This window comes from Pristis pectinata, chromosome 1 (genome assembly GCF_009764475.1).
Source record: "Pristis pectinata isolate sPriPec2 chromosome 1, sPriPec2.1.pri, whole genome shotgun sequence".
Taxonomy (NCBI): domain Eukaryota; kingdom Metazoa; phylum Chordata; class Chondrichthyes; order Rhinopristiformes; family Pristidae; genus Pristis; species Pristis pectinata.
Window position 1 is genome coordinate 72,366,911 of NC_067405.1, and position 27,773 is coordinate 72,394,683.

The 27,773-nt window shown below is 39.4% G+C and overlaps 1 protein-coding gene across 5 annotated transcripts in view; it reads right to left on the reverse strand.

Annotated features, from left to right (window-relative positions):
• Window positions 1-1,791: 1,791 nt before the first annotated feature.
• Window positions 1,792-27,773, reverse strand: part of ccnyl1 (cyclin Y-like 1) — a 63,769-nt gene continuing 37,787 nt past the window's right edge. The window contains exons 7-11 of one of the 5 annotated variants that reach the window (XM_052028857.1): window positions 27,144-27,195; window positions 24,854-24,973; window positions 18,086-18,252; window positions 13,699-13,861; window positions 1,792-10,046 (exon numbers count right to left, since the gene is read on the reverse strand). In XM_052028857.1, the coding sequence (XP_051884817.1) occupies window positions 9,930-10,046; window positions 13,699-13,861; window positions 18,086-18,252; window positions 24,854-24,973; window positions 27,144-27,195 (619 nt within the window). In that variant the 3' untranslated portion in view covers window positions 1,792-9,929. Of the gene's footprint in view, window positions 10,047-13,698; window positions 13,862-18,085; window positions 18,253-24,853; window positions 24,974-27,143; window positions 27,196-27,773 lie in introns of those variants that run through there. The other 4 variants (XM_052028873.1, XM_052028864.1, XM_052028848.1 and 1 more) reach the window with 4 other exon arrangements.

The window sequence follows — 27,773 nt, forward strand, 5'->3', positions numbered from 1 at the left end:
CAGAAAAAGCTGATAATACTCAGCAGGTCAGGGAGCATCTGTGGAGAGAGAAACAGTTAAGGTTTCAGGTCGAAGGCCTTTCCTCAGAACCTTTCCTGTTTTTGTTTCAGATTTCAAGCATCTGTAAATATTGCTTGATTTGCCAAAATCAGCCGTGCTTTTCTGCAATTATTTTAAGTCATCCTGAAGTTTGGGAAGAGCCTTTGTAATTAGGTTATTGGCAAATTTATCTCAATGGGATTAGAACATAATGGGGAGTGAGCTATCTCTCCGGTGTACGGAGATGGAGTGTGTGGTCACTTCAAAGCTCTGCACTTGCGGAGGCATTTATTGTTTCCAAGATCGATACCTCGACAGGTAAACAAAGCGAAACGCGGGTCAATGATGAGCTAATTGAACGGCAGAGCAGAACAATACTGCCTGTAGCACACTTTGTACTGAAACTTTGTGCAACGTATCAGATCTGAACTCTTGCGAGGTGCAGATTGCCAGTGAGATGCAGGGCGTTTCGCAGGCAGCACCATCCCATTGGATGAGGGAAGGGCGTTTCTCCAGACCCTGACTTCTCAAGGGGACAAAGACCAGGCACAGGAAGAAAATGAAATCAAGCCGACTTCTAAACACTGGAATGGACCAGGTTTGTTAATTTTCAAATAAAAATCGAGACTTTCTCTTTAAATGTTACAGAGATATTTCAACAACAGGTCTTCCCCACCCTCTCCCAAGCACCTGTGGAATCTAGGCTGGAAATGTTGGCAAAGACGCAGCGTGTAAACAGCTCGGGTGCCCTTTCAATGCTGACAAACTGCGGTACATTCTCCCATTAAACTTGTGGCACACGGCTCCTACCCCGCCCAGGCTCGGCGAAAGCTCTCGCCCCCCACTTACAAGCGCATTTTGTGTTATTCCCAACCTTAGACCCGGGGAATGTGCGAGGTAAAACCCTAAATGTCCATTGGCAGTTATTGAGAAATGAGGCCGTTCGCTGAAGGAACCCTCTTAACTTGCATCCCTGTTGAAGAACGGATAGAGTTTTAAAACTAAACATTAAGTAATACCCCTCTTGAGCATTTTGCGCCACTCCAGCATCTTGTATTCCAGGATAACCATTTGTTGTACGACGCTACCTCTTTATTCAGATTTAATCTGTAGGAGGCAAACGTACACACAAAAGAAAATCGACGCAAACAATTAACCGAAATGACGAGAGATGTTGCTAAACAGTAACAAAGTGAAAGGATTTTGTACTTAATAACATCACCTCATTCAACATTAAAACTAAAAACACGAGATCCTTCTAAACGAGGCTTCATTCAGTGGAGTATCAGCCTAAATACGAGGTGCTTCCATTCGCTCAATGTGCAAGTCACAGCAAGGAGGTAAAAACATGATCAACACTGTCAGGGTTCCTGTACAATGACAATCTTCATTTTTTCCACTCTTTGTTCGCCATTCTCAGGTACACGACCCACTGGCAGGAGCAGTTCCACAAACTGTCCTCTCCTCCAAAGCTCGGAACCCGCTGCAACCTTTGACTAGACTATCAACTGCAAAAAAACATTAACAAGTGAACCAGATGCGTGCATACCCAACGGTGCGGGGGCTGGTGGGAACCCTTGGCCAAATAACCATTTCATATTATACGCAAGGCATTGGCGAATGCGGAAATACCTCTCCTTGTAACATCCAGCATCACGGGACAAATCAGACGAATGCAATTCGTTAAAGAAACAAAGCAAAACAAAATAAACAATTTTATTCACAATTTATCTTGGTAATACTGATTTAGTCAATGGCTAATATTTGAACTGTTCACAGTTTTTTATCATACTCTTTTCACCAACTACTACAGTAGATTTTATTAGTAGGGCAGCCTGGGGTATTACAAAATATATAATATCCACAATCACGCCACTCTCAGCTACAAAACAAAAGGTTGAATTATAAACTTATTTAAAACTCTTTTATAAAATATGTTTGCATTAGTTACAAACCGTAGTTTGCAGATATATATTATTCTACCATTATATATACACATATGCATATATTATGTTTGTTTAAAAATCACACATAGGTACAGAAATTCTACTTAAAATGCAGAAATATAAATCAAGATTTCACAAGTTTCCAAGTGAGGTTTGGTAGCAGCATCTGAACAGTTTGTTTGAAGTTGCAGTGTTCTGCACCACTTCTCTCTGTTGCCTGAAACTTCCCCCTCCACAGATTACCCATCACACACACACACATACACACACACACACACACACACACAAATGCCAGCTACAGGCAGGGTTGCCAGATCTCCAGGTACATCCTGGAAGCTGAAGCACTATGCCATGAGCAACTCCCAAGAGAAAGATCACAGTTAGCTTTTTAAAGTTTTCTCTTAAGAGCTTTTATTATCTACAGAAGGGAGGGTGGGAAAAAGACGGTCTGATTTAAGGTAAGAGATCATAACACTTCTAGTAATCTATCAAGAGTTGGCAACTCGAGCTGCACAGCTTTTCAAAAGACTGGCTCCGCAAGATGTAAAGAAACAAGGAACAGCTTTAGAATGGCTGGGAGTGACCATCTTGATGCAACAATGGAACATGTAGATTGCAGCTGATTATGGCAGTTAATCAATAACTGAGCTGTCAATGGCCCCAACAGGTTAGGAACATACATGCGGGAAATTGTAATTCAAAATTGCAAGAAAATTTAAAATAAAGATGGATTAAAAGAGTATCTACTGATAGAATATTTGGGCCATTTTGAAAGCAACGTGGATTAATATGAGGGAGAGTAATTATATAATTTGAGTACCACTTGACTATTTCCCCTCCCTCACCTGCTGCTGCTTGAGGAAGAAAGATCACCCAGTGGACTGAAGAGGGAAAATATAGAAATACTCAACAGTTTGGGCCACATAAACAGTATTTGCACTCCTCTGTTAAGATCAAAGGTTTTTGGAAATGCTTCTTTCTCCGCAAATAAGGTCTGACCTGCTAAATATTTCAAACACTTTGTATCACCAACTGACTTCACTGGGTTCAAGTTCAAAAACCAGCAAATTAGTTCTTAGGAGAGCAGGTGGGTAAGCCGGCAGTCTGCTTGCCTTAACAATTTCCATCCAAAGGCTAAAAATTGATAAAATGGGGGCAAGTTCACACGCCAACTAGTCTGTAAGCTGGTACAATGGAGTTGGTGAATGCATTGGGCCCCTTCATTGCTCAGTAGGATGACCTCAGGAAAGACCAATGGATGTTAACCCACAAATCAACAGAACAAAACTCAGGACCACTTTTTCCAATTGATCCTTAATTGGTCACTTCGGTTTATGGATTTACCTTTAAGGCAATTTCTATTTGGTGGTCTGAGATCAAAATTCAAGTGGTTAACTGAAGGTGCCCAATGATTGACAAGGCCAGAGTTGCACTACCTGCAGTTGTCCAATAGGTTATGCAAAGGAACGCCAAGCCTTTAAAATTTCTCTCTTGCACAGACAACCTCAGTCATGCCTTCACTGCAGGTATTTGGAAAGGATCTAGTGGGTTTATTAGAGGAACATTTTTTTAAATATAGGAACATTTTAAGAGTTACTCCAAGGCTCACTTTAACTACTGGCTTACACCAGCCAGTAGTAGTTTGAAACACTTTACAATTCTAGGTAACCTTTGAATACACATGCACATTAGCTGGTAGATCTGAGGTGGTCATTCATCCCATCATGACTGTGACATCTCTTTAAAAGATCCATCCAATTTCACTCACTCCCTGGCTTTTTCCCCTACATACCCTTCAACGTTCTTCTCCTCCCTTAGAAAGTGACTATTGAATACGCCAACCTCACCTTTAACACAGTGATCTCAACAACTTGCTTATAATAGTTTGGAGACAATATACAAAAGTGGACGTTAGACATTGCAGGGCCTATAGACTCCATGTATAGGCCGATCATTTGTGTTCCAATAATGAATCCACCCATTTTGATGAAATGGAGGACTGCTGATATCTGGCCATTTAAAGAAATTGCTACACTGTGCGAGGGTTCCAGTAAAGATTCTCTGGAGGTAGACTGGATGTGTAAACTTAAACAAAGTCTAATTATTTTCCCCCTCACACCTATTTGCATGCATTCCCTTTTGTGCCAGTGAAAAACCTATTTAAAATGGGAAGCAGAGCAGCAGTGGCTTGCAGTGGTTTCAACAAGTGGATCCAACAGCATTCTGGAAAGAATTTCCACTGCCAGGTGGTGAGAAAATAAAATGGATTACTATTTTGAGAGAACTGTTTGAGTGAAAGGAAAAGTCAGGCAATACGAAAGCATTAAGTCTTAAACATTTTTTTGGTAAATGCTGACACTATAAAAATATAAAAATCATTTCACAAAGTTACACAGCACCCTTCAAAAACCCAATCCAGGAAGCATTCTAGCAGTTTATAAAAATGCATTGGTACTTAAAATGCAGATTGTTCACAGACTTAGATATTCTAAGGTTTATTCTGCAGAAAAATTAGTTAAGGAGAATTAAAATGTCTTTGCTGAAGAAAGAAAAAGTAGTGTCAGATGCCAAAAGCTTTCCATTAGAAAAAAAATTAAGGTAGCATAGGATATCTTTGGGAAGAAGCGAGAGAAAAGATCAAGATGTCAAAGCCATACACAGATTCTACTGGACCTTGACAGTTGCACAAAGGCCATAAGGTGTGCTGTAAATTTTCATCTCATTGTAATAAAGCAAAGTTGTTATAACCAGATCCCACAAGGTAATACATTATGTACCACATATACATAAACACACCATGGCCAGATTGAAGTGATGAAACACGTTTCAAAATGTCTTACAAGGAAAAAGTGACATGGGCAAGCATTACAAAATAGTTAAAAATTACCTGAGGTCATCTACATTTTTGTGTGGCTAAAATTCTTCTGGATTGCATAGCCGGCTCATAGTAAATGCTAATTTTGCTAAATTATTACCATCTATAGGCAGACATTAAAACTCTACACCTCCATTTTATACTATTCAGAATTTTGGGTTTTGCAATGTTTGGAAATTCTAGCATAAAGAGGATTATAGGGGATTTAAAAAAAATAAGCACCTGCCTTTACCTCACCACACCCTCCTCCAATAATCCTGCAAATAAAAGGATGTCACACAAAAGCACAAGCAGAACCCAGAGATTTTGAATTAGATTCTTGGTCTATGGCACCATTTTTTCATTTAGGGATTGCCAACATTCTGGGAATTAAGACACAGCTCCAAATACCCAGCAGGGTATTAAATTTAAGTTTTAAAAGATTTTTCAACATTTTTAATAGTGAAAGTCCTTTTAGGATCTTGACTGTTTGTGAGCTGCTGGCTGGAATGGTGAATCTGGGCTTCTGCTGAGTCCACATTGCACTTTGGTAAAAAAAATACATTGTGGGATGAGTTGCAAAATCCTCACAAATAACTACTTACTGTGCTGAAATTGCATATGGCAAACAGGCAGGTAGGTGGGGCACAAGTGGGGGTGCCCTACTTATGGAAAAGAACCAGGCACTGCCGTACTATAAGCCTGCAAGGAGGACGGTGAGTGTAAATTCTGCAAGTCAGTGGTAACTTGAGTAAGTTGTATAGCAAATAAGGCAAATAGTAAATCAGCAAAGACTGACGATACACACCTCGAGCACCATCACCCCTCAAGTGATAAGAAACCCAGGGCTTATGCAAATCACAGGGTCCCTCTTATTTTTTAAAATCCATCCTACTTCTGAATACATTCAATGTTATACAGAATGTTTTTTTTTAACAATATCCTAATGGCAATTCCCAAGCCTTTCACAAAATCAACAGCAAACTCCCCCAACTGATAACAGATTCTAACCACACAAGTGACAGGGTGCAAGATATGCCTTGTTACACATTAGTAAAAAGGTATACTGTGCGGGCTTTATTTGTTTGCTAATAAATCTGCTCACTTACTCTTTTTATATGAAAAATATTATTTTACAAGGATTAATACACACAGGGATTAATGATCCCTGTGTCCATTGGTGTCCCAGATGAAGACACAAGAGCCTTAACCAAGCCATCCTCATCAAATGAGCTTAAATCAATAGTATGCAATAAAGGGGGATGTTCAATGTATACTCAGTAAGACATTGGTTCAGTTTGCACTACTATAGGTTACTGGAAGGAACAGAGACAATAAATATGCTCACTGTCAGACATTTCAGTCTCTGGTTTAACCACTAGCTACAATACTAGTCATCTCTGGAGTGCTGGTAGGTGGTGGAGGATGGGGAGAGAAAGATGTATCTCAAGATAGCAGAAATTTCACTGCAAGTTCTTCCCCCTCCCTTAATATTTTTCATAAGACAAATTTCACACAAAAATTGCGCCTTTTCCAGTGGTAGAAGCTATCCAAGCAGATATGTCCTCCCTTAGCTCTCCTCCCTAATGAGGCTCCATTGAAACTACGACTTTCACCAGACTAATGGTCATCTCCTGTAATTTTCCACGTGGATTGATGTCAAATTTTATTGTGTAATTCTACTGTTAAGTGCCTTGGGATATTTTGCTATGTAAATCCAAACTGGTGTTATCTGTCACCTCAATCCCTTTGAAAAATCAAAAAGATGCTGATGCAAGTAACACCTTGTGGGTTTTAGTAAAGCAGCCTCTATCACTAGGTTTCAGCTCAAGGGTATGCTATACCTTTCTATTCAGGATGTATATACTGAACTGGTCCAGGCAAAAGTGAGATGCCTTACCATCCCTATGGGAAAGATCACCTTTGTACTGGAATGTTTCTCCAATATTCCTTCAGCCTTGGCTGCAGTGCATCAACCAAAACTATTTATAGCCTGCATTCCATAACGGTCGACTGCCAAGATTGGTCTGATACTTAGGTTAATGTCCTGTGCCTGTTTCAACTAGCTGATGAAACTGCATAATACTTTACAATAGCAACCTGTCATTTATTTACTATGAATTCTGCAAAACCAATGCAACACACCATTCCCCAGTTACTCAGGGAACATAGTGTTGTGTTATTTTTCGTGGCTGCAAAGTGCATCATTACTGGGTCATTTACACAATACAGCTAACTACCATTCAGCCATACATCATGCACTGTTCATGGAGTGGCTCAGTGTGTTTGCCTCACTTTCAGGTGGATACACATTTCTTTTAACTGTTGCCCTTGAAGGCATTGAGTTAATTAGTTGAAGGGCATCTCTACAGATAACATTTCTGATCAGAGAGGAGATGAAGTATTTACAAATCATTGTACTGCAACTACTCAGTATCTGGAGATTCAGCTTTTGTTTCTCTGATTGCATCAATCAGCACCTGCTTTCATCATCTTGATGTCTTCACAAATGGAACACTCAGTTGGATTTGGAGAACAAAAATAGGGGAAATCACTGCTCACTGTCTCTGGGCAAACTCGTCATAGTTCAATATTAGCAGCACAAGTCCACTTCACTCTCTCTTGAAATATATGGACTCTGCTAAAGAGCTATTTGATGGAATTACCCTTACAATGAAATAGCATTGATATTTCACATTGAAAATGCCACTTTTGTCCTGCACGCTTGTTTAACTCTTTTATGTTGGCCCTATCGCATATGCCTCACTGCTTCTTCCTCAAGTTTAAAAAACACTAAAGATCAAAATGTCTTTGTGGAACTGTATATATTTTAATAGAGGTTTCTTGTTTAAGTTAAGAACAACAAAAAAAAAGTACTTCAACTTTCATTTGGTCTCTGGGCTTGAAGGAGAAAAGACACAGGCTGATTAGAAGTTTGGATCATTGCAATAGCTGCTTCTGCAGTTTTTTGAGCCTTTGTTTGAAGCTCTGGGCTCAAAGGATAGCATCTATTTATATAAGCATTGTTGGAACAAGAGTAGGTGGCAGTGTGGTGATGGGAAACCAGCAGTAAAAGCTCAAGCCATGTTTCAACAGTTTATTACCAGGGGCTCTAGTTGATGGTGAATGAACATTCTCAGTTTTATTAAATGGGTTTTGGAGATATTTTAACCCCACATTTCTATGATTCACCGGTGAACATCAGTGACCTTGTTCATAATCAAACCTTCTTCCTTTAAGAAAAGACCATTGCCTCATGCCTTAATCAGTAATATATGCCATGTGCTTCCAATTTTACTAGTTCAAAATATTGTGAATTGTACAATGGAACAAATGAAAATAAAACCAAATAATTTCATTTTGAAGAAAGAATATGTTGAGTTAAAAACTCGACTTAAATATAGACAGGTTACAGTGAGTTTAGTAGTTCACTTGTTCCAAGTGATGGGATTGTACCAATTAAAGTGTCTATTTAGCTGTCTGAAACATTGTTTCATTAGTAAATTATAATAAAGATATTGCTCAGCAGAAATAAAAGTTGATGGGCAGCTTTAATATCAGCTAAAGATTTGGTGCAGAGATGTTTCCATTTTTCCAAACCAAGGCCACAGGTCTCAGTCTTGGAACGGAGAGAATTTAGTATACTCTGCTATATTAAATACTTGAAGTGAATAGCACAGATATGTTTAAGGGGAGGCAAGATGGAGAGGGGAATGACTTATCTATTGAAAGGGTAAGCAGGATGGGCGAACTTTGTGTGAGTATTAACACCAGCATAGATCAGAAAGGCTGAATATTTTTGTGGTGTAAATCTCTGCAATTTGTCAGCAGCTGAATGAGTTGGACATGGGCTGAAACCCTTGGGTACTACAAGTGGCTTTCAATTTTACCTTTTCTTCCCCTGCTACATCTCACAAAGAATTTATTTAGATCAATTTGGAAAAAAATGCAAGTATTAAAAATGCTGCATCTTCAAACCCAGTTGCTTCTTTGGGAACTCTATTCCAGTTCTGCAGGGCATCAGTTTTACTTCAGGCTGGTTACAAAGCAAAAGCCCTGTGTTTGGGGTAAAACCGTCTGAACCAACAAACACATGAGTAATAGGTCATTGGCTAGAACTGTTAATTCTGTTTCCACAGATGCTGACTGACCTGCTGAGTGGTTTCAGCATCTTTGTTTTTATTTTAGATTTCCAGTAGTATTCCCATTGTTTTATTTTTGGACACCAATAGCATTATAATTAAAAAGTAATTATAGGAGGTTGGACGAGATAGAAATGTGTGATATTTCAACTGTCCAGACTCTTAAGTGAGGGAATGCCCTCCCTTAACTACACCACCTCTCTCTTCTCTAAGACTCTCCTTAAAATTCTCCTTTGAAGCCTCTGGTCACCTCTCCAATGTGGCTCAGTGTCAAATGTTGCTTGAAAATGCTTTAGCAAGTTTTACTATGTAAAAGCTGCTAAGAAAATGTAAGATTTTGCATACTTTCCCCAAAGTGCTCGGAAAAAATGTAAATACCAACCAAACAACTGGAGAAAAAATATTATTTAGGGGTTGGGGAGGGTAGAGTGGGGAAGGAAGAAAATCTCTGAGTTTTAAAGCATACATCTGTGGCTACACCCTGTTTAGGTCCATCCTATGTTTAATAGAGACCTTTGTTAATCTTTCACCATGCAGAATCAGTAGTTTGCCCCTATTCCAAATCTGTTTACTCTCCCGGGGGCTACTGTTGTCCCAACCTACCTGTAGAGTTCACTTTACATGATTTCAATTTGTTTTGGATGTTATTTCCTAAAATTAGAACAAAATAAAAAGCTTGAGGTACTCCTCAGTTACAGGCCTACACAGTAAGCATAAAATTCTCCACACTGCAGGTCGTACATCACTGCATCAGTGTAGTGTCCGAACATTTTTTTTCTCTTTTCTCTGAGAAGGGCCTTGTAGTGAGGCAGCCAACATTAAATCTCCTAAGTGTGCTCTTTAAGGCCAGGAGCTGCAACTTGGTTTTAGTTGCAGGAGGATTCAGTTGCCCAATTGGAAGACACTGTCTTTGCTGGTACATTATATGCTGATGGAAAAGTCTCTGACCTATGAAAGGATAGCATTAGAACGACTAATTCCTATCAAATTGTCAGCGCTGAGTGATCGCCTTATAGCAGCTTTGCCCAGGTCCTTGTATTTGTCCTCACACAATCTGGAGATTGCCTGCAAGGAAATAATAATAAAAAGAATTATTCCTCCATTATTTTCCACTTTTTCTTTCTCTTACATCAATCGATATATTAAACTACAGATGACCCCTGTGTTACAGCAGTTCGGGTAACAGAAATTTGCTCTTACAGAAATCACAAATCACTACCAAAATATCTGAGGTATGGAATAAAAATTGATTCACTGAATTTTTAAATTGATAAATATTTTCAAATTTCTTTGAACGTGCATTTCTTGGCGCACACGCAGATGATATGGCTTTGTGTGACAGAAAATTGTGATACAGGCCATTTTCCATGAAGACAACCCACCCCCCATAATACAGGGGATGCCTGTACTCTCTTTCAAACCTCCCCTCGCCATGCAGCATCTCCCACCCAAGGAAGCCCCTGCAATGATTTGTTGGTCATCTTCCTGTGATGCTGCTGCAAGTAAATTTTTCATTGTATCCGTGCATACATGTGCTTGTGCATACGACAATAAACTTGACTTTGACTTTGCAAGTTAGTACAACAATCTAGGGTTCGCAAGAGCAATCAGAACTTATCCTAGCCCTCAGTACATGCCCTTCCTTAAGGTGCAGTTTCCAAGCCAGTTGCCTTTGCGCAGCAGATCAGTTTGTGAGGTGGAAGAGGGCAGTGGGTTACCCAAACACTTTCGAAAAGTTACAAGAAAATTAGATCCTCTACCTTTGCAAAAATTAAATGAAAATCAGCTAACTTCAAAGTAGAGAAGGGAGTACAGATTATTATTGTGGTACTGTTAAGTGCCTCCCAGTGTCTCATCACGAACAAAGTCTATTTTGTTATGCAAATGAATTAAGGAAGATCTGCATCCTAACACTCATTCATCCACATTAACCTAAAAGAAAGTAGAAGTAAACATAGATTTTAAAATCAATCCCTACCTCCACTGTTCTTTGTACAAGGAAATGCTTCCTGACATCATACCAATGGATTCTCTAATTTTGTTACACCTCCTTGTTTTGGACTTCCCACCAGAGGAATGAACAACTATTTACAATATTAAATCCTTTAATCATAAATGCCTCTATTGGATCAATTTATGCTCAAGTGCGGCTCTCTGGGCTCATTGTCAATAAAATGTAACAAATACCAATGTTATTTCTCTGGTTGCATACTATTAATAAAAACAAATGCAATGCTGCAAGTCCTACACACCATTCAACTCCCTGAACAGTCTTAGTTTGTTCTATGAGATGTGGGTTCTGGCAGCAAGGGCAGCACTTATTGCTGATCCTTAATTGCTCTCATGAATGTGAGGGTGAGCTGACACCTGAATCAATGCAGTCATTCTGGTGGAAGTATTTCCAGTGTTGTTGGGTGGGAAGATCCAGGATTTAGAGCCAGTGGAGAAACAGCAATATATTTCTGTCAGGATAGTGTACAACCTGGAGTGGATTTTAAAGAGGAAGGCAATTCCAATGTGCCTTCTCGGTGGTCAAGCTAATAGGTTTGTGTGATGCCTGTTGAAGTGGTTGTTGAGAGAAACTATAACACCTTTTCTAGGTAGGTATGCACCCCAGCCAATAATGCATCCGTGGTGAAGGGAGTAAATATTTAGGTGATGGGTGAAGCTCCAATCAAGTGAGCTGCTTTTACCTAGATGGCAAAGTCAGCAGCTAGAAATCAAGAAAATCACTTAATTAGTAGTGACTGGAGAAAGTGCCAAATGACCTGTTAGTCCACAAGATGAGGTGTAAGGAGGTAGATTCACTTTAAGAACAGTTCCAGGTTTATCCATATTTCCTTGTTAGATGCTCATCGATGTGATTGGCAGCTCCCAATTAAACAAGTCTGTTGGCACTAGAGAGCAATACTGGTAACACTGTTGAAGCTGCTGACTCACTGTCAATATCAGGAATTGGAGCACAAGCTGGATTGACACCACTGCACAACTTAGAGGGAACCAGCCTTTGGACAAAACTTTAAATGGAGGCCGTCCCAGATACAGTGGCATGCAAAAGTTTGGGCACCCCTGGTCAAAATTTCTGTTACTGTGAATAGTTAAGTGAGTAGAAGATGAACTGATCTTCAAAAGTCATAAAGTTAAAGATGAAACATACTTTTCAACATTTTAAGCAAGATTAGTGTTTTATTTTTGTTTTGTACAATTTTAGAGTGAAAAAAGGAAAGAAGCACCATGCAAATGTTTGGGCACCCCAAGAGATTTGAGCTCTCAGATAACTTTTACCAAGGTCTCAGACCTTTATTAGCTTGTTCGGGCTATGGCCTGTTCACAGTCATCATTAGGAAAGGCCAGGTGATGCAAATTTCAAAGCTTTATAAATACCCTGACTCCTCAAACCTTGTCCCAACAATCAGCAGCCATAGGCTCCTCTAAGCAACTGCCTAGCACTCTGAAAATTAAAATAAATGATCTCCACAAAGCAGGAGAAGGCTATAAGAAGATAGCAAACGTTTTCAGGTAGCCGTTTCCTCAGTTCATAATGTAATTAAGAAATGGCAGTTAATGGGAATGGTGGAGGTCAAGTTGAGGTCTGGAAGACCAAGGAAACTTTCTGAGAGAACTGCTCGTAGGATTGCTAGAAAGGCAAATCAAAACCCCCGTTTGACTGCAAAAGACCTTCAGGAAGATTTAGCAGACTCTGGAGTGGTGGTGCACTGTTCTACTGTGCAGCGACACCTGCACAAATATGACCTTCATGGAAGAGTCATCAGAAGAAAACCTTTCCTGCGTCCTCACCACAAAATTCAGCGCCAGAAGTTTGCAAAGGAACATCTAAACGAGCCTGATGCATTTTGAAAACAAGTCCTGTGGACTGATGAAATTAAAATAGAACTTTTTGGCCGCAATGAGCAAAGGTATGTTTGGAGAAAAAAGGGTGCAGAATTTCATGAAAAGAACACCTCTCCAACTGTTAAGCACGGGATGGATTGCTCATGCTTTGGGCTTGTGTTGCAGCCAGTGGCATGGGGAACATTTCACTGGTAGAGGGAAGAATGAACTCAATTAAATACCAGCAAATTCTGGAAGCAAACATTACACCATCTGTGAAAAAAAAGCTGAAGATGAAAAGAGGATGGCTTCTACAACAGGATAATGATCCTAAACACACCTCAAAATCCACAATGGACTACCTCAAGAGACACCAGCTGAAGGTTTTGCCATGGCCCTCACAGTCCCCTGACCTAAACATAATCAAAAATCTGTGGATAGATCTCAAAAGAGCAGTGCATGCAAACTTTTGCTTCGGGCCCTTTTCCTTTTTTGTTATTTTGAAACTGTAAAAGATGGAAATAAAAAAGTAATCTTGCTTAAAATATCAAAGAAATGTGTCATCTTTAACTTTATGCCTTTTGGAAATCAGGTCATCTTTTACCCACTTAGCTATTCACAGTAACAGAAATTTTGACCAGGGGTGCCCAAGCTGTTGCATACCACTGTAGATGCAAAAGATCTCAGGTCTCTTTTCAAAGAGCAAATGAGTTATTGCAGCACTTATCTCCCAACCAAAACCTGTTTCCTTTCCAATTATTGTATCGCGCATCTCACTGCAGTTTGTGGGATCTTGTGGATCCAAAACATACTGGGCTTACCCATGGTCAAAAAAACTGTTCCGTAAATGGATAGTGCTTTGTTTGGTTGTTCTAACAGTCATTACCTCCAGTTTTTGTGCTCGCTCTTTGCTGAGTGGTTCCAAGGGGAAGTTCATATTGTTGTCATCTGCCAGAGAACGCAGATCAAAGTAATATTTGGCGTAAACACTAGCAGGAACATTAATATTAAACTGTAGCAACTCTAGGAACTGTCTCTCCATCTCATTCCTGTCGGGAAAGAAAACAAAATGAAAAACCTTCCAATAAAATAGTAGCCATTCCTCAATTTACAAACCAGATGTACTCTTGGAAAACATTTCATTAAGCGAACTTTCATGAACAGAAAAGGCTGGGTGAAATGTATTATGGATGTTTTCCTACCAGTGTATTCCTCTGGGCAGTGAATAGCACGCTATTTATTAAATCAAAGTAGATTCTTAAATCAAAGACATGTACCCCAAAGAGTCTACAGCATCATACTGAAAATTCACAAACTGGATGTTTGTAAATCAAGGAACAAGGCGCTTGATTAACAGATTATCAAAAACCTAATTAACTTCAACAATCCAGACACCTTGGAATGCACAGACAAATTTAGCAAAAAAAACCAAAAGTCAGCCCATTGTATGGTATTGTTCGACCCATCTAAGTTTACAGCTCTCAATATGGTTGGTAAATTAGCTGGACGTTTTCATACTCTAAAGTATCTACCTCACAAATGCATATTTACACTGTTCAAGTAGTTGCTAACACACAACTTATAGAGCTTCCACTGGAAACGAGCCACATAGTACTGGCACTCGAAGATAAATGCAGTATTTTACATTGTACTGTGGTAGAATTCCCGGGTGCCAGCAAGAAATAGGAGAGTAGAGAAATTGACAAGATCGCAAGAGGCTGCAGAGGGTTGTAGACTCAGCCAACTCCATCACAAGTACAACCCTCCCCACCATCAAGGACATCTTCAAGAGGTGGTGCCTCAAGAAGGCAGTATCCATCATTAAGGACCCTCACCACCTGGGTCATGCCCTTCTCTCATTACTACCATCAGGGAGGAGGTATAGGAACCTGAAGACCCACAACGATTCAGGAACAGCTTCTTCCCCTCTGCCGTCAGATTTCTGAACAGTCCATGAACACTACCTCATTATCCCTTTCTTTTGCACTATTTGTTTTTGTAATTTATAGTAATTTTTTTGTCTTTGCATTGTACTGATGCTGCAAAACAACAAATTTCACGTCATACAAGTCAGTGACAATAAATCTGGTTCCAACCAGGTGATGCTACACAAGCAGTAAGTATTTCAACTAACTACCTCTTTTTTCCACAACTGTAAATTGTATTACTAGAGACTGTGGTGGTAGGTGCTAGTAGCCTGGAGATATGTTCAGCAATCTAAAAATTCAAGTTCATATCTCACTACGCTTGCTAGAATTAAGCATGAACTGACTGACAAACTAAGGAGTCTGAAAGGCCTATTCTTATTCCAAATGAAAAGACAAACTATCAGATCAAATTATAAAATTGTAGGCCTTTTCATATTATGCAGGAACAGCCGGGCACTCTCTTAGCTCCATTACCAAATCATAGCACAATTATGGCCAAGATTTTAGGAGATCAATTAGTTCAGCCTCAGGACATACTGCAGCAGCTCCTCAGGGTGCTGTCCTAGACCCAAACATCTCCAGCTGCTTCACCATCAACCTTCATTCTGAAACCAAGAGTGAGGATGTCCATTCTTGACTCAATTTCATTCACATCTCCTCAGATAATGAAACAACTTGTGTCTGAACATAAGTCCTGGATAATAATCAGGGCATAGGCAACTAACAACTGTGCCACAGAAGAACCAGGCAATAACCTTCAAGAGGGTCTATTCAGCTCTCCTCATTATTCAATGACATTCCCTTTGTTGAATTACCCAAGGACCTGGAGGATCAACATTGACCATATAAATATTGAGGCTACAAAACCAAGTCAAAAGCTGGGAACACTGAACCTCTCAATTCCTCAACCTTTCCACACGCTAGAAGTTTGATGAAATACTCTTCACCCAACGCCATCCAGGATAAAGCTGCTTACTTGGATTAGAACCCTTCCATCAATTTAAATATTCGCTCGCTTTGTCAAAAGGGCAGTGTGGTTGCAGTCTAAAAGATGCACTGCAGCAATTCACCAAAGTTTCCTCAACAACACTACTTAGTCCTATAATATTTACCATGTGGAAGCACAAAGCAACAGGGCAAGTAGTAAAAGGTTAAGAGGGGATCCAAGGAGGAGTTTTTTCAGCCAGAGGGTGGTTAGAATCTGGAAAGGTGGTGGTGGAGGCAGGTACTCATATAATATTTTAGTAATATCTAGATCAGCACTTGAATTGCAAGACAAAGAAGGCTATAGACCAATTACTGGTAAATGGGATTAGTATAGATAGTGACTCAATGGTCAGGATGGATCATGATGGGCCAAAGAGATTACTTTTGTGCTGTATGACTATGACTCAGGAGGTCAACTAGATCAGTGAGGCATAAGAACACAAGCCCACGATTATTTCTTTGAATTAAAGGGTGCACTTTCAGCTCAGAACTCTATAGAGTCAGAGCTTGCACTTCAACTTTCCAAAGTGTAAGACTGCATTCAAGGCATGTGGGACCCAGTATTGTGTACAATAATTATGCAACAGGATGGCAGTAAAGGACATGCATCAAAAGGAAATGAACTGTAAATATATGTGCACCTTACTAGTAGAAATGCCAGACTAACTTCCAGGTTTAATAGCATAGAACAATAAGTTTGCAATTTTAATTAGCTTTTACACAATACATGAAGTGAGATGACAATAATTGAACATCCACCACAGGAGCTTCATACAAAAATGCTCTGCCCTTTAAACTGATGGTTAACAAAAAACAAATTTAAGGAAAATAATATTTAGTCTTCCATCTTTCAAAAACATAGCATCCCCACAACAGATGAAAAGGATTCATATGCTGTGCATTATCAGCAAGTGACTCAGAGCTACTTTCACCAGGATGATAACAGACAGATTTACTGGGGAGCTAAAAACACAGACTTATATATACACACACAAACACACAACACACAAAAGCCTTAGCCAGTCACCAAGGCAACAAATGGACTCTCAGAATACTGCTGTTATCATGTCAGAGGATGAGGGCTCTTGAACCTGCAGAGACGCATTATAGAAAAGGCTTTTAACAGGAGGCCGCTCTTCGTTATGCAACAGGCTAATACATAGGTAGCATATAGCAGGAGTGCTACACTCCACTGCCCTTGACATCTGCAGCCATGGAAGCTGTGCAATTCTCAATGAGCTTTATTAAATAATTATCTTAAAATGAACTTCAACATCCACTTACTCTCATCTTTTATCAGCTTCCATTTTTAATGAAGCTGAACAAAGGCACCAATGCAAAAAAAAACCAGCCTCAACATTTCTCAATTCATTTGTCAGTCATTTGTCATTCATTCCAACATTCATAGCAAGAGTCTGAAGAGAGAGCATCAAAAACAATTTGCAAGTAAATAAAGCAGTAGCAGCTTACTAAAATTTGCAGCAAGCTTTCCCCCAGTGTTGGTAAAATGCACCTTATGAGTGTTCCCAAGAACAGCTGAGATTATTCATCCATCTTGTTTCCAAATATTGAAAATGCACTCAGTTTACACATTTACGTACATGCCTACACCAGGAGTTGAACCATGCTTTTTATTATAACGCTCTTCAACACAAAAAGCCTTTTCCATTTCTATTTTTGAAACACGAGAGAAATTGTAAAGAATGATTAAGATTATAGAATTTGGACTTGTCTTTTTCACAACCCCCCCCCCCCCCAAAAACTTTGTTGCTTTCCTCTTAGTTAGAATGCATAAAATCTTGTTCTTCCATCACGTTTGTGCTTGCTGTCCTTCATTAGCCCCCAAAGTCTCATTTCTCTATTTCTATAATCTATTCCAACCTCCAAAATATTCAGGCTGCTCTTTGTCCCTTCCTAAATTACTTTGAAAAGAGGTCAGTTTTACGGTGCTCCCTAATATCTACCTTTTTGACCAAGCTGCCATAATATCTCCTTATAAGGCTTTGTGTCAATTTTTGTTTGATAACATTCCTATGAAGCACTTGCAGAGATTTTACTACATTAAAAGGCATTTTATAAATGCAATTTACAGTTTGCTCAAGCATGCTAATTAAGTCTGAATGCTGCACTGATGTGGTAAAGTGATTTTCAACTGTTGCAAAACACTGTAGACTGCAGATACTGGAATCTGGAGCAACAATCTGCCGGAGGAATTCAGCGGACTGAGCAGCGTCTGGACTGATTCAGGGTCTCAATTCCTCCCCCCCTCAACTGGTGCTTGACTTGTTGAGTTCCTCCAGCAGACTGCTTGTTGCTCAACGTTTGCAAATCTAGATAAAGGTAAACTCAAATACTTACATATCCTCAACGGTCATGTCTTTCAGAATCTGACAGTAGTCCACATTCCAGACTGCCTGATCATCCCATACCTTGGAAGCAAGCAGGATGGCACCCAGTACAATCCGTTTCCAGTTACTGGGGCAAATATCTATCTCGGCATACGTCAGCAACCTTTCTAGATATACCTGGGAGAAAGCATGTTCATTCAAGTTATAATTGTACAAAAAGAGTAAAACATAAGTACCTGAGCTCTTAATACTTTTATGTGTGGGGATGGGGATTGGAGAAGATAGGGGACTACCACAAATGTCAAAAGAACCCCCATAAAGCAGCAGTGCAGAACAAAATGGAGAGAGACAAGGCCAAACCACCCCCTCTGCTTGAGAGACGAGCCAGGTAATTTTTTTGCCAAGCATCTTTCATGTTATTTTTACTGCAAAGTGTCACTCTAGCATGTTACTTTGATGGACCTCAAAGGAGGAGATGCAAGGGTTGTGACCAATGTCCTGCTGCAGTATTTCTCAGTTTCAGCCATGCAGCCCAAAGATGGTGAGAACTGGTGTAAAAAAAACAGGCCAAAGACAACTTGGTCTGGTCTTACAGGTTTCTTGGCAGAGGTCTCAATGAACAAGAAAAGGAGCAGTTGGCCTGTTTGGTTGGTCAGTGATGCACAATGACCTAAAAAGGGGAAAAACAAAATCAAAAAGGACAAAAATAAAATGTCATATCACTATGGAGCTGCAACACACTGTAACACTGAGTGATGTGGATTGTAAGCTGGGATTCACAACAAAGCAACTTCCTATTACTTACACCACCCAAGAGGGGAGTGGGGGAAGGAGGAGAAGAATTGCCTCTTAAATGTTCACAAGAGATTCAAAATGACAGAAAAGAAAGGCAAATCAGCTGGCACAAATTCATATCTTGTAAAGATATATAAACACACAAATGCCAGCAGGTCATTTAGTTACTTCTGCCCATTCCTCCAATCAATCAAATCCACGGCCAATCTGTGACCCAAAGCTTCTCTGTATTTTTAATACTTTTGGTTATCTAACATGTCAATGTCTGATTTAAAGCTTTCATGAATCCAGTATCGACTGCCATTGACAGAAGAGAGTTCCACATCACTACTGTGTGCGCAGAGGGGTTTTCTAATTCCACTCCCAAAAGGCTGAATTCTAATTTTTCTTAAAGTCTATTAACTCCAAGAGTTCGCAATTTGCAAAAATGTTTTATTTACTTCATCAATTCCCTATAATATCTTGAAAGCCTTAGTCAAAGAGTGCCTTAACCTTCCAAATTTGAGATAGTAAAATACTAATTTCTCTAAACTCTTCACATAATTTAACCTTTAGTGATTCGCTATCACTCTAATAAGCCTATGCTGTGCTGTCTCCAACACCTTCCTAAATTGTGGTACGTTTAAAAAAAGCTCTCAAGTATGGGCTGACCAGAGTTTCTTCCACCCCCCCCCCCCCCATATAGATAGCTTAGATAGCTGTAGTATAGTCCCTATCCCCTAACACTTCAATCCTCTAAATGCAAATACAGCATTCCATTAGTCTTTTCTCCTTGCACCTGTTCATGTAATTTTATGAATGCACATGCAGTCTGGAGTCTCTTTGGTCTTCAACTACTTCTAGATTTCCGTCATTTAGAAAGTAATGGGTTCTGTCCATTGTACTATATCCAAAGTGGATGATGTGACATCCGCCTCCTTTGCCCTGGTTTTCCCCATTCACTCAACCAATTACAAACAATAATCTTTCCATCAATATACAATGATGCCCATCTTTGCTTCATTGCAAAACATAAATTTGTGACTTTCTAACCCATGATTCAAGTAATTTATGAATACAGCCGAGTCCCCAACACAGATCCTTGCAGGAGTCCACCATTTACGTTCTGACAAACTTGAGTATTTGTCAAATATTCTTATCCACTATTCTCAGCCAATTTCCTAGATTTCAGTTTCAGGACCTTCAACTTTAACTAACGATCTCTTACAACAGATTTTTTTATAAAATCGCTCCTATCAGTCCATACAAATAACATTCATAGACTTTCCCCTGTCCAATACTTTGATTAGCTCCTCAAAAAAAAAATCAATCTGATTTGACAGGCATAATCCACCCTTCACAAATCAAAGCAATTATCCACGTGATGACAAGTATATCCACCTGACTTTTGCACTGCAAGCTTCTTATTCACACACAAAAAAAACAAGGTTCCATTGATGATATGTTTCTCTCCTTAAGCAGTCCCTCTGGACTGAAGGTGACTTGCTTACACTCAAGAACAGTGAGTTCTGAAGTGGCTGTAAAGGCCAATGGGGAAACCCATATACAGTGGCATGCAAAAGTCTGGGCACCCCAGTCAAAATTTCTGTTACTGTGAATAGCTAAGCGAGTAAAAGATGACCTGATTTCCAAAAGGCATAAAGTTAAAGATGACACATTTCTTTAATATTTTAAGCAAGATTACTTTTTAATTTCCACCTTTTACAGTTTCAAAATAACAAAAGAGGAAAAGGGCCCGAAGCAAAAGTTTGGGCACCCTGCATGGTCAGCACTTAGTAACACCCTCTTTGGCAAGTATCACAGCTTGTAAACACTTTCTGTAGCCAGCTAAGAGTCTTTCAATTCTTGTTTGGGGGATTTTCGCCCATCTCCCTTGCAAAAGGCTTCTAGTTCTCTGAGATTCTTGGGCCATCTTGCATGCACTGCTCTTTTGAGGTCTATCCACAGATTATTAATGATGTTTAGGTTGGGGGACTGTGAGGGCCATGGCAAAACCTTCAGCTGGTGTCTCGAGGTAGTCCATTGTGGATTTTAAGGTGTGTTTAGGATCAATATCCTGTTGTAGAAGCCATCCTCTTTTCATCTTCAGCTTTTTTTTTTACAGATGGTGTAATGTTTGCTTCCAGAATTTGCTGGTATTTAATTGAGTTCATTCTTCCCCCTACCAGTGAAATGTTCCCCATGCCACTGGCTGCAACACAAGCCCAAAGCATGAGCAATCCATCCCATGCTTAACAGTTGGAGAGGTGTTCTTTTCATGAAATTCTGCACCCTTTTTTCTCCAAACATACCTTTGCTCATTGTAGCCAAAAAGTTCTATTTTAATTTCATCAGTCCACAGGACTTGTTTCCAAAATGCATCAGGCTCGTTTAGATGTTCCTTTGCAAACTTCTGATGCTGAATTTTGTGGTGAGGACGCAGGAAAGGTTTTCTTCTGATGACTCTTCCATGTTTGTGCAGGTGTCGCTGCACAGTAGAACAGTGCACCACCACTCCAGAGTCTGCTAAATCTTCCTGAAGGTCTTTTGCAGTCAAACAGGGGTTTTGATTTGCCTTTCTAGCAATCCTACGAGCAGTTCTCTCGGAAAATTTTCTTGGTCTTCCAGACCTTAACTTAACCTCCACCATTCCTGTTAACTGCCATTCCTTAATTACATTATGAACTGAGGAAACGGCTACCTAAAAACGCTTTGCTATCTTCTTATAGCCTTCTCCTGCTTTGTGGAGATCATTTATTTTCATTTTCAGAGAGCTAGGCAACTGCTTAGAGGGGCCCATGGCTGCTGATTGTTGGGACAAGGTTTGAGGAGTCAGGATATTTATAAAGCTTTGAAATTTGCATCACCTGGCCTTTCCTAATGATGACTGTGAACAAGCCATAGCCCTAACAAGCTAATGAAAGTCTGAGACCTTGGTAAAAGTTATCTGAGAGCTCAAATCTCTTGGGGTGCCCAAACTTTTGCATGGTGCTCCTTTCCTTTTTTCACTCTAAAATTGTACAAAACAAAAATAATACACTAATCTTGCTTAAAATGGTGAAAAGAATATTTCGTCTTTAGCTTTATGACTTTTGGAGATCAGTTCATCTTCTACTCACTTAACTATTCACAGTAACAGAAATTTTGACCAGGGGTGCCCAAACTTTTGCATGCCACTGTACCCTGCCACAGATGGGGCAGGTGTTAATTGCTGCTTTCCTTCTGCCATCTACATTGAGCTTGCAAGTGCTCCTGACACATCATCTTGAGACTCTCAATGGCATCTCGAGTCCACTTGAGCTTTTGAATCACCATTTTGAGAGATCGTGGGCCATGGATTCCTATAAGTTTATTACATCTGCTTCAATCTTGATAACAAGCTTAATGTGAGACTTCATGAAATACCTTTCCAAAGTCCATATGCACAACATCAGATGCTTTGCTTTCCCATATTCTCTCCAGAACAACATGAAAACACTTCAGTCAAGTTAGCCAAGTATGATTTGCCTTTACAGATCTGTATCACAAACACCTTAAATCTAAGTTTGTCCAAATATCTGACTGATGTTCATCCAGGTTATTGAATTTCAAAAGGTTTCCCACCAACAACTTTAGACCTATAGGGGAAATGATTAAGGCCTACTCCAGGAAATGGTGCCTCCAGTGACAGACATGTGCTAATCTAGATTTTGTGCTGTGGGTGGGGTTCAGGCTTGACCTCATCGCTTACAGAGAGAGATGGCCACCACTGTAAGCCAGCTAACAGTTTACTGGGAGGATAGGGAGAAACTGTTGTGTTGGGTGCAAACTGTTGTGGAAAAGAATGGGTAAAATGGACAAGTAAGCCAGATGAATACTTTGCAAAAAGTGCAGCACACTAAAATTACCTTAAATTCAACAGGATTACTACATACTTCTTATATAGGTGATCAAGCCTGCTTGTCAAGAATTCAGGTCTGCAGCCACTAAATAGTTAGAAGGAATTATTACCATGGAGAGCAGTTGAGATAAAAGAAAAATCAGAGATCAACTCACAAGAGTAAGAATGGCAAGTAACTGAAGGCAAATGAAACAGGAGGTTTTTTGTTGTTGTGATTAGATCATGAGGAATAGGATAAGGCTTGTTTGAAGCATGATAGACTAGCTTGGCTAAAAAGGCTTTTCTCTGTGCTGTAAATTCTTTTAAAAAAAATTAGAACAATTCAAAATTTTAAAAAATCAAGTTTCTGTATTGAAAATTGGCAGGCATAAATGTAAATTTTGCTGAAAGCACCAGATTGACAAGAGGCAACAGTACCACCTAGTGGTGAGTCAATGTTTGTAAAAACAAAAGCAAGTATATCCATAACAACACTCCATTCTCAGACAAATAATGGGCTCAGCACAAGACAAACATGTTTGTGCTCCAAATTTAGAAAGTGTGTGTATAATTTTACAAACATCAGCTTTTGGAATCTTTGAAAACAGAAATTACAGCACAGGATGTTGTCAATTGTCCACCGTGTCTGTGCTGACAAAAAAGACTGTGCAAAGGGATTAATTGGCCAGTCTTGCAAATGTCTTCTTTTGATATATCTGACTTTCAAAAGCAAGTTCTAGATTTTGCACATGACATCCTTACAGATCATAAGTGATACATAAAACAATCTCCCATTTTCTCAGTGGTTCTTTTGTTAATTATCTTGATTTTATGTTCTTTAATTTCAACAGACAGGAGTGTCAATTAGTAGCAGAAATCTGATCTCAGCTGCAAGTGCTAAACATACAATATTATAATATATGCGAGCTGCACACCAAATTCAATGGAAGCAAGTTACAGAAGTGGAGTACAAATCTGCGCTACAACATTGTGCATTTAGCACTCAACCAATGGCAAATTTCTACTCCAGTGTCTACTACATACTTTATCAAATTCCTCAATTTTTAAACAACATTAACCCTTCAAGTAACAAATTCCTCATGATTTACTTAAAAAGCACACACCTCAAATGCAACACCCTCAGTTGAAATTTGATTAACTGACAAGATTCCTTAGTTTTCAAATGAAGGAACAGGAGAATAAAGATCATCCAGGCATGGCTTAATGAATGTGTTTTACATTGGCTTGATGAATTAATGCTGGATTCAAAAAGAGGTTTTGTGGGAATGCAGGGAGTTGTAAAACACACAAGGGGAGGACACCTTTAATAAATATGTAAGGCATTACAAAGCTGAGAAAAACTATGAACATAAAAGGAGGTTGGTTTCATTAATATGAAGTCAGTCCATCAGTTTCAACCTTCAAATATTGTGCAAAGCTACAGCTTGGGAAGTCAGTACATGTTGCTACCTATCCAGAAAACAACGCAGTAATTTATGGAGCCACTGACAAGGTTAACTTTACCAGGAGTGTAATTCTGCTGAACATTCAATTTGCTAGGGATATTAATGCTAGGATTATATATTAATGCTAGCATTAATATATAATCCTAGCAGTTTATTAATTAGTCACAGTCATAGAGTCATACAGCACAGTTTAGGATTATTAATTAATCCTAATTATTATCTAATCCTAGCAGCTGCTTGAAATATATAAGAATTCCACGAGCTGTAACTGCACCTGCCATCATTCTTGGCTGCCGTTAGGATATGGCTGGAAGCAAAAAAAATGGCAAAAGAGATTTTGATTTCTTTTCAAGAAAGTTGGACAATAACAAAAATCCTAAATATCAGCCAAATGTAGGTGTAATTTTTTAGTTTGTACATTTTGCTGGAGGATGTAGTTATTTCAAGGAATATTAAGATGACAGGCAAAATTAGAGGTGATTATTGCTGCTGGTCTCTAATACTTTAAATTCAGTTTTGTGCCATTCAAATCTTCCAAAGATATTTATTTCACCCTCTCACCACCTACCCACCCCCCACTAAAATCTTTTTAAGAGAGAGTTGAAACAAATGGGAATGATTGCACAGGGTTGTATAATGCTTAGCACCAAAAATATGCGCTCCAGTACAAGTCCCTTACCAATGTTACTATTGCACATTCTGCAGTCAATTGGGCAGCACTGAAGAGAGTCCGTACGAACCGGTATATATGCTTGTGTTCTGGGTCACGTTTATTATAATCTACTGGCACCTCTTCTTTCTGCAACAAGATACAAAATCTTAAAAAGGTATTATTGATAAAGCAGTCCCCCTTTCCCAAATAAATTCAATGGTAGCTAACAGCACTCTTAAAGCTGTCTACCAACATCCTGCTTGTGCTATTCAAACCAGCTGCTGACAAAGGCCACCAAATTATGTTCACCAATTACCACAGCCAAGTTCTGGAGCATGGTATGCCAGGAACTGTTGGATGTTCTGTTTTCGTCAGCTCTGGGACCACCAGTACCTCAACATGTGTTAGTGTTCTCCAGCGGGCTTGCATAATGCAAGCTTATCAGAAAATTGACTGTGGAGAACATCATGGCAACACTCAAGCCTAGTGCAAACAGTCCTTTCAGTAACTGGATAAGTATTTAAAAAAAAGGGAAATGGATTCTGGGTTTGCAGCCACACCACACTGGAGTGCACAACACTATAGGCAATCTTGCTATTGAATGAAAAATCTAGATAACTACACTGTACTGATAAACAACTAAAAAGATCATTTACTAGTGCTCCCTCCTTTAACTCTTCCCAGTAATGACTGGATTGGTGCTGCTTCCTGCACCCTGCACTCAAATAGAACTTGCAATTTTCATTACTTTTGCTGCCTATTTCCACACTGTTTGCACCTTCATATGCTTGGTCTTTGACTCTTCCCTTCCAGGATCTGTGTCTCTATCTCGGGGAATAGGATAGTGACAAGTATCCTTTACAAGTCCACAGACTCTCACCATCGCAATTATACTTCCTTTCTGCCTCCGAGAAGGACTCTGCACCTTTCCCCTAGTTCTTCAAACTCTATCATAGTTGTTCCAATGACAACACTTTCCATACAGGTGCCCCAAGATGTCCTCCTCCTTCCTGAACGGTGGCTTCTGCTTACTATAATTGACAGAGCCCTCAACTGCATCTCATCTATTTCCTGCATGTCTGCTCTCATCCTCTTTCCTTTTGGGAAGAGCAAGGATAAAGTTCCCCTGACCTTCACTTTCCACTCCGCCAGCCTCCTCACTCAACAAGTCCTCTTTCACCATTTCCACTAGCGTCAATGATATTTTACAACTGAACACATCTTCCCCTCCCCTCTCAGCATTTTAAAAAGGGACCCATTGAGACTCCCTGGTCCATTCTTCCAACCCTACCTACCAGTCCCCTTCTTATAGCACTTTTCCATGCAAATGTAGATGCAAAACTTGTCCTTTCATCTCTTCGCTTCCCACCCTTCGCAGACACCAACAGCTCAATATCAAATTTTACAACTTCAGGCAAGTTATTTTCTCTGGCTGTATCAGAGCTGATCAGTTCTGCTCTAACTCATGTGTCTGTGTTACTAGCTCAGTTTTACTCCTTCCATTAGCTCCACCTGACCCACTGGGCATGTCCCACAGCCCCCCTGCATTTCACAACTTTCATGTTTCTTCGTGTTCTCACTCTTTAACTGCCTCATTTAATAGCTTTTTTTCTCTCACTCTAACTGCCCCTATTACCTGGATGATCTTTAATACCTATTCCCACAGCAATTTTGGCCTCATCATATCAGAGATATTGACTTTGTTCTATCCACTGCTACCCTGCCCTCTCTGTAACTTAAAACCAACTTGTTTTCTCTCTTCCTCAGGTCGGAGAAAGGGTCTTTGACTCGAAATGTCAACTTTTTTTGCTTTCCATAGCTGCTGCCTGACCTGCTGAGTGTTTGCAGCATTTTCTGTTTTATTTCAGATTTCCAGGATCTGCATTTTAAAAAATTTTTCACCCAATTCCTTAACATGATGCAAACACTCCAACAAAATAATTGGGGCACTAAAGTCTTTATTTGGATTGGGTGCACTGCCAGTTGAACTAAACTACAAGATGTAAAAAAAAGTTAGAAAGATAAAAAATGAAAGAAGTTGAAATACAGGTACATGAGCAATTGTGTTGGGACAACTCGTGGAAGTTACAGGAGGGCCAAATATGTGTGTACTTTTTGAATATTGCCACTGCCTAAACTGATGCACAGATACCTACATAATAATATGAACATGACTGGCCATCAATATATTAGTCTTCATCATGTCCACACACCAACTTCAAAAAATTCAATGTCCATACAGAATATTTTGTTAATTTACTCATTTTGTGATGAGTTGGTGTGGCAGGAATTTAAGATTTCAATAAAGAGTACTTACAGTCAAAGGATGCATTTTCTCATCAAAAATATCTATTGATCTGTCTGAATCTCTGCAGAAAGAACACACAAGCCACATTTACCACTCATCACCTCTTTCCTGCCTGTAATCTATATTCTTCTGCTCCTTCAACTGCAAGGCTATATAACTCTTTGCTCAGTATTGCTCCCTTCGTCCGTGCCTTCCAAAATTATTTCAGTTGAGCATTTAGCCATTTGTAAATCTAGCTACTTGCAACCCAATAAAGCTGTCAGATTTTTCCTGTTTTGGAAGTTGCAGAAATAATAATTACAGTGTATGTACAGCATAAATGCTATTGATTCAGCCCAAACTGGTCAATCCCGATGTTTACTTATCCATGAACCCTTGCTCACCTTATTTCATCCATCCCAACAAAGTATTCATCTATTCCTTTCTCTATTATGTTTTTATTTATTTTCAGTTTTATATATTATATATAATTTGCCGTAACTACACAATATGGAAGTATATTTTAAGCATTCCCTGGGCTGTTTCTCATTAATTTCTTAGTGATCAATTACATTTTATTAACATACATCAGAAGTATTGCATTTAACCAGCCTTCAGCTGAAGGGTCTTGGTTATGGTTACTATAACCTCTACTTATAC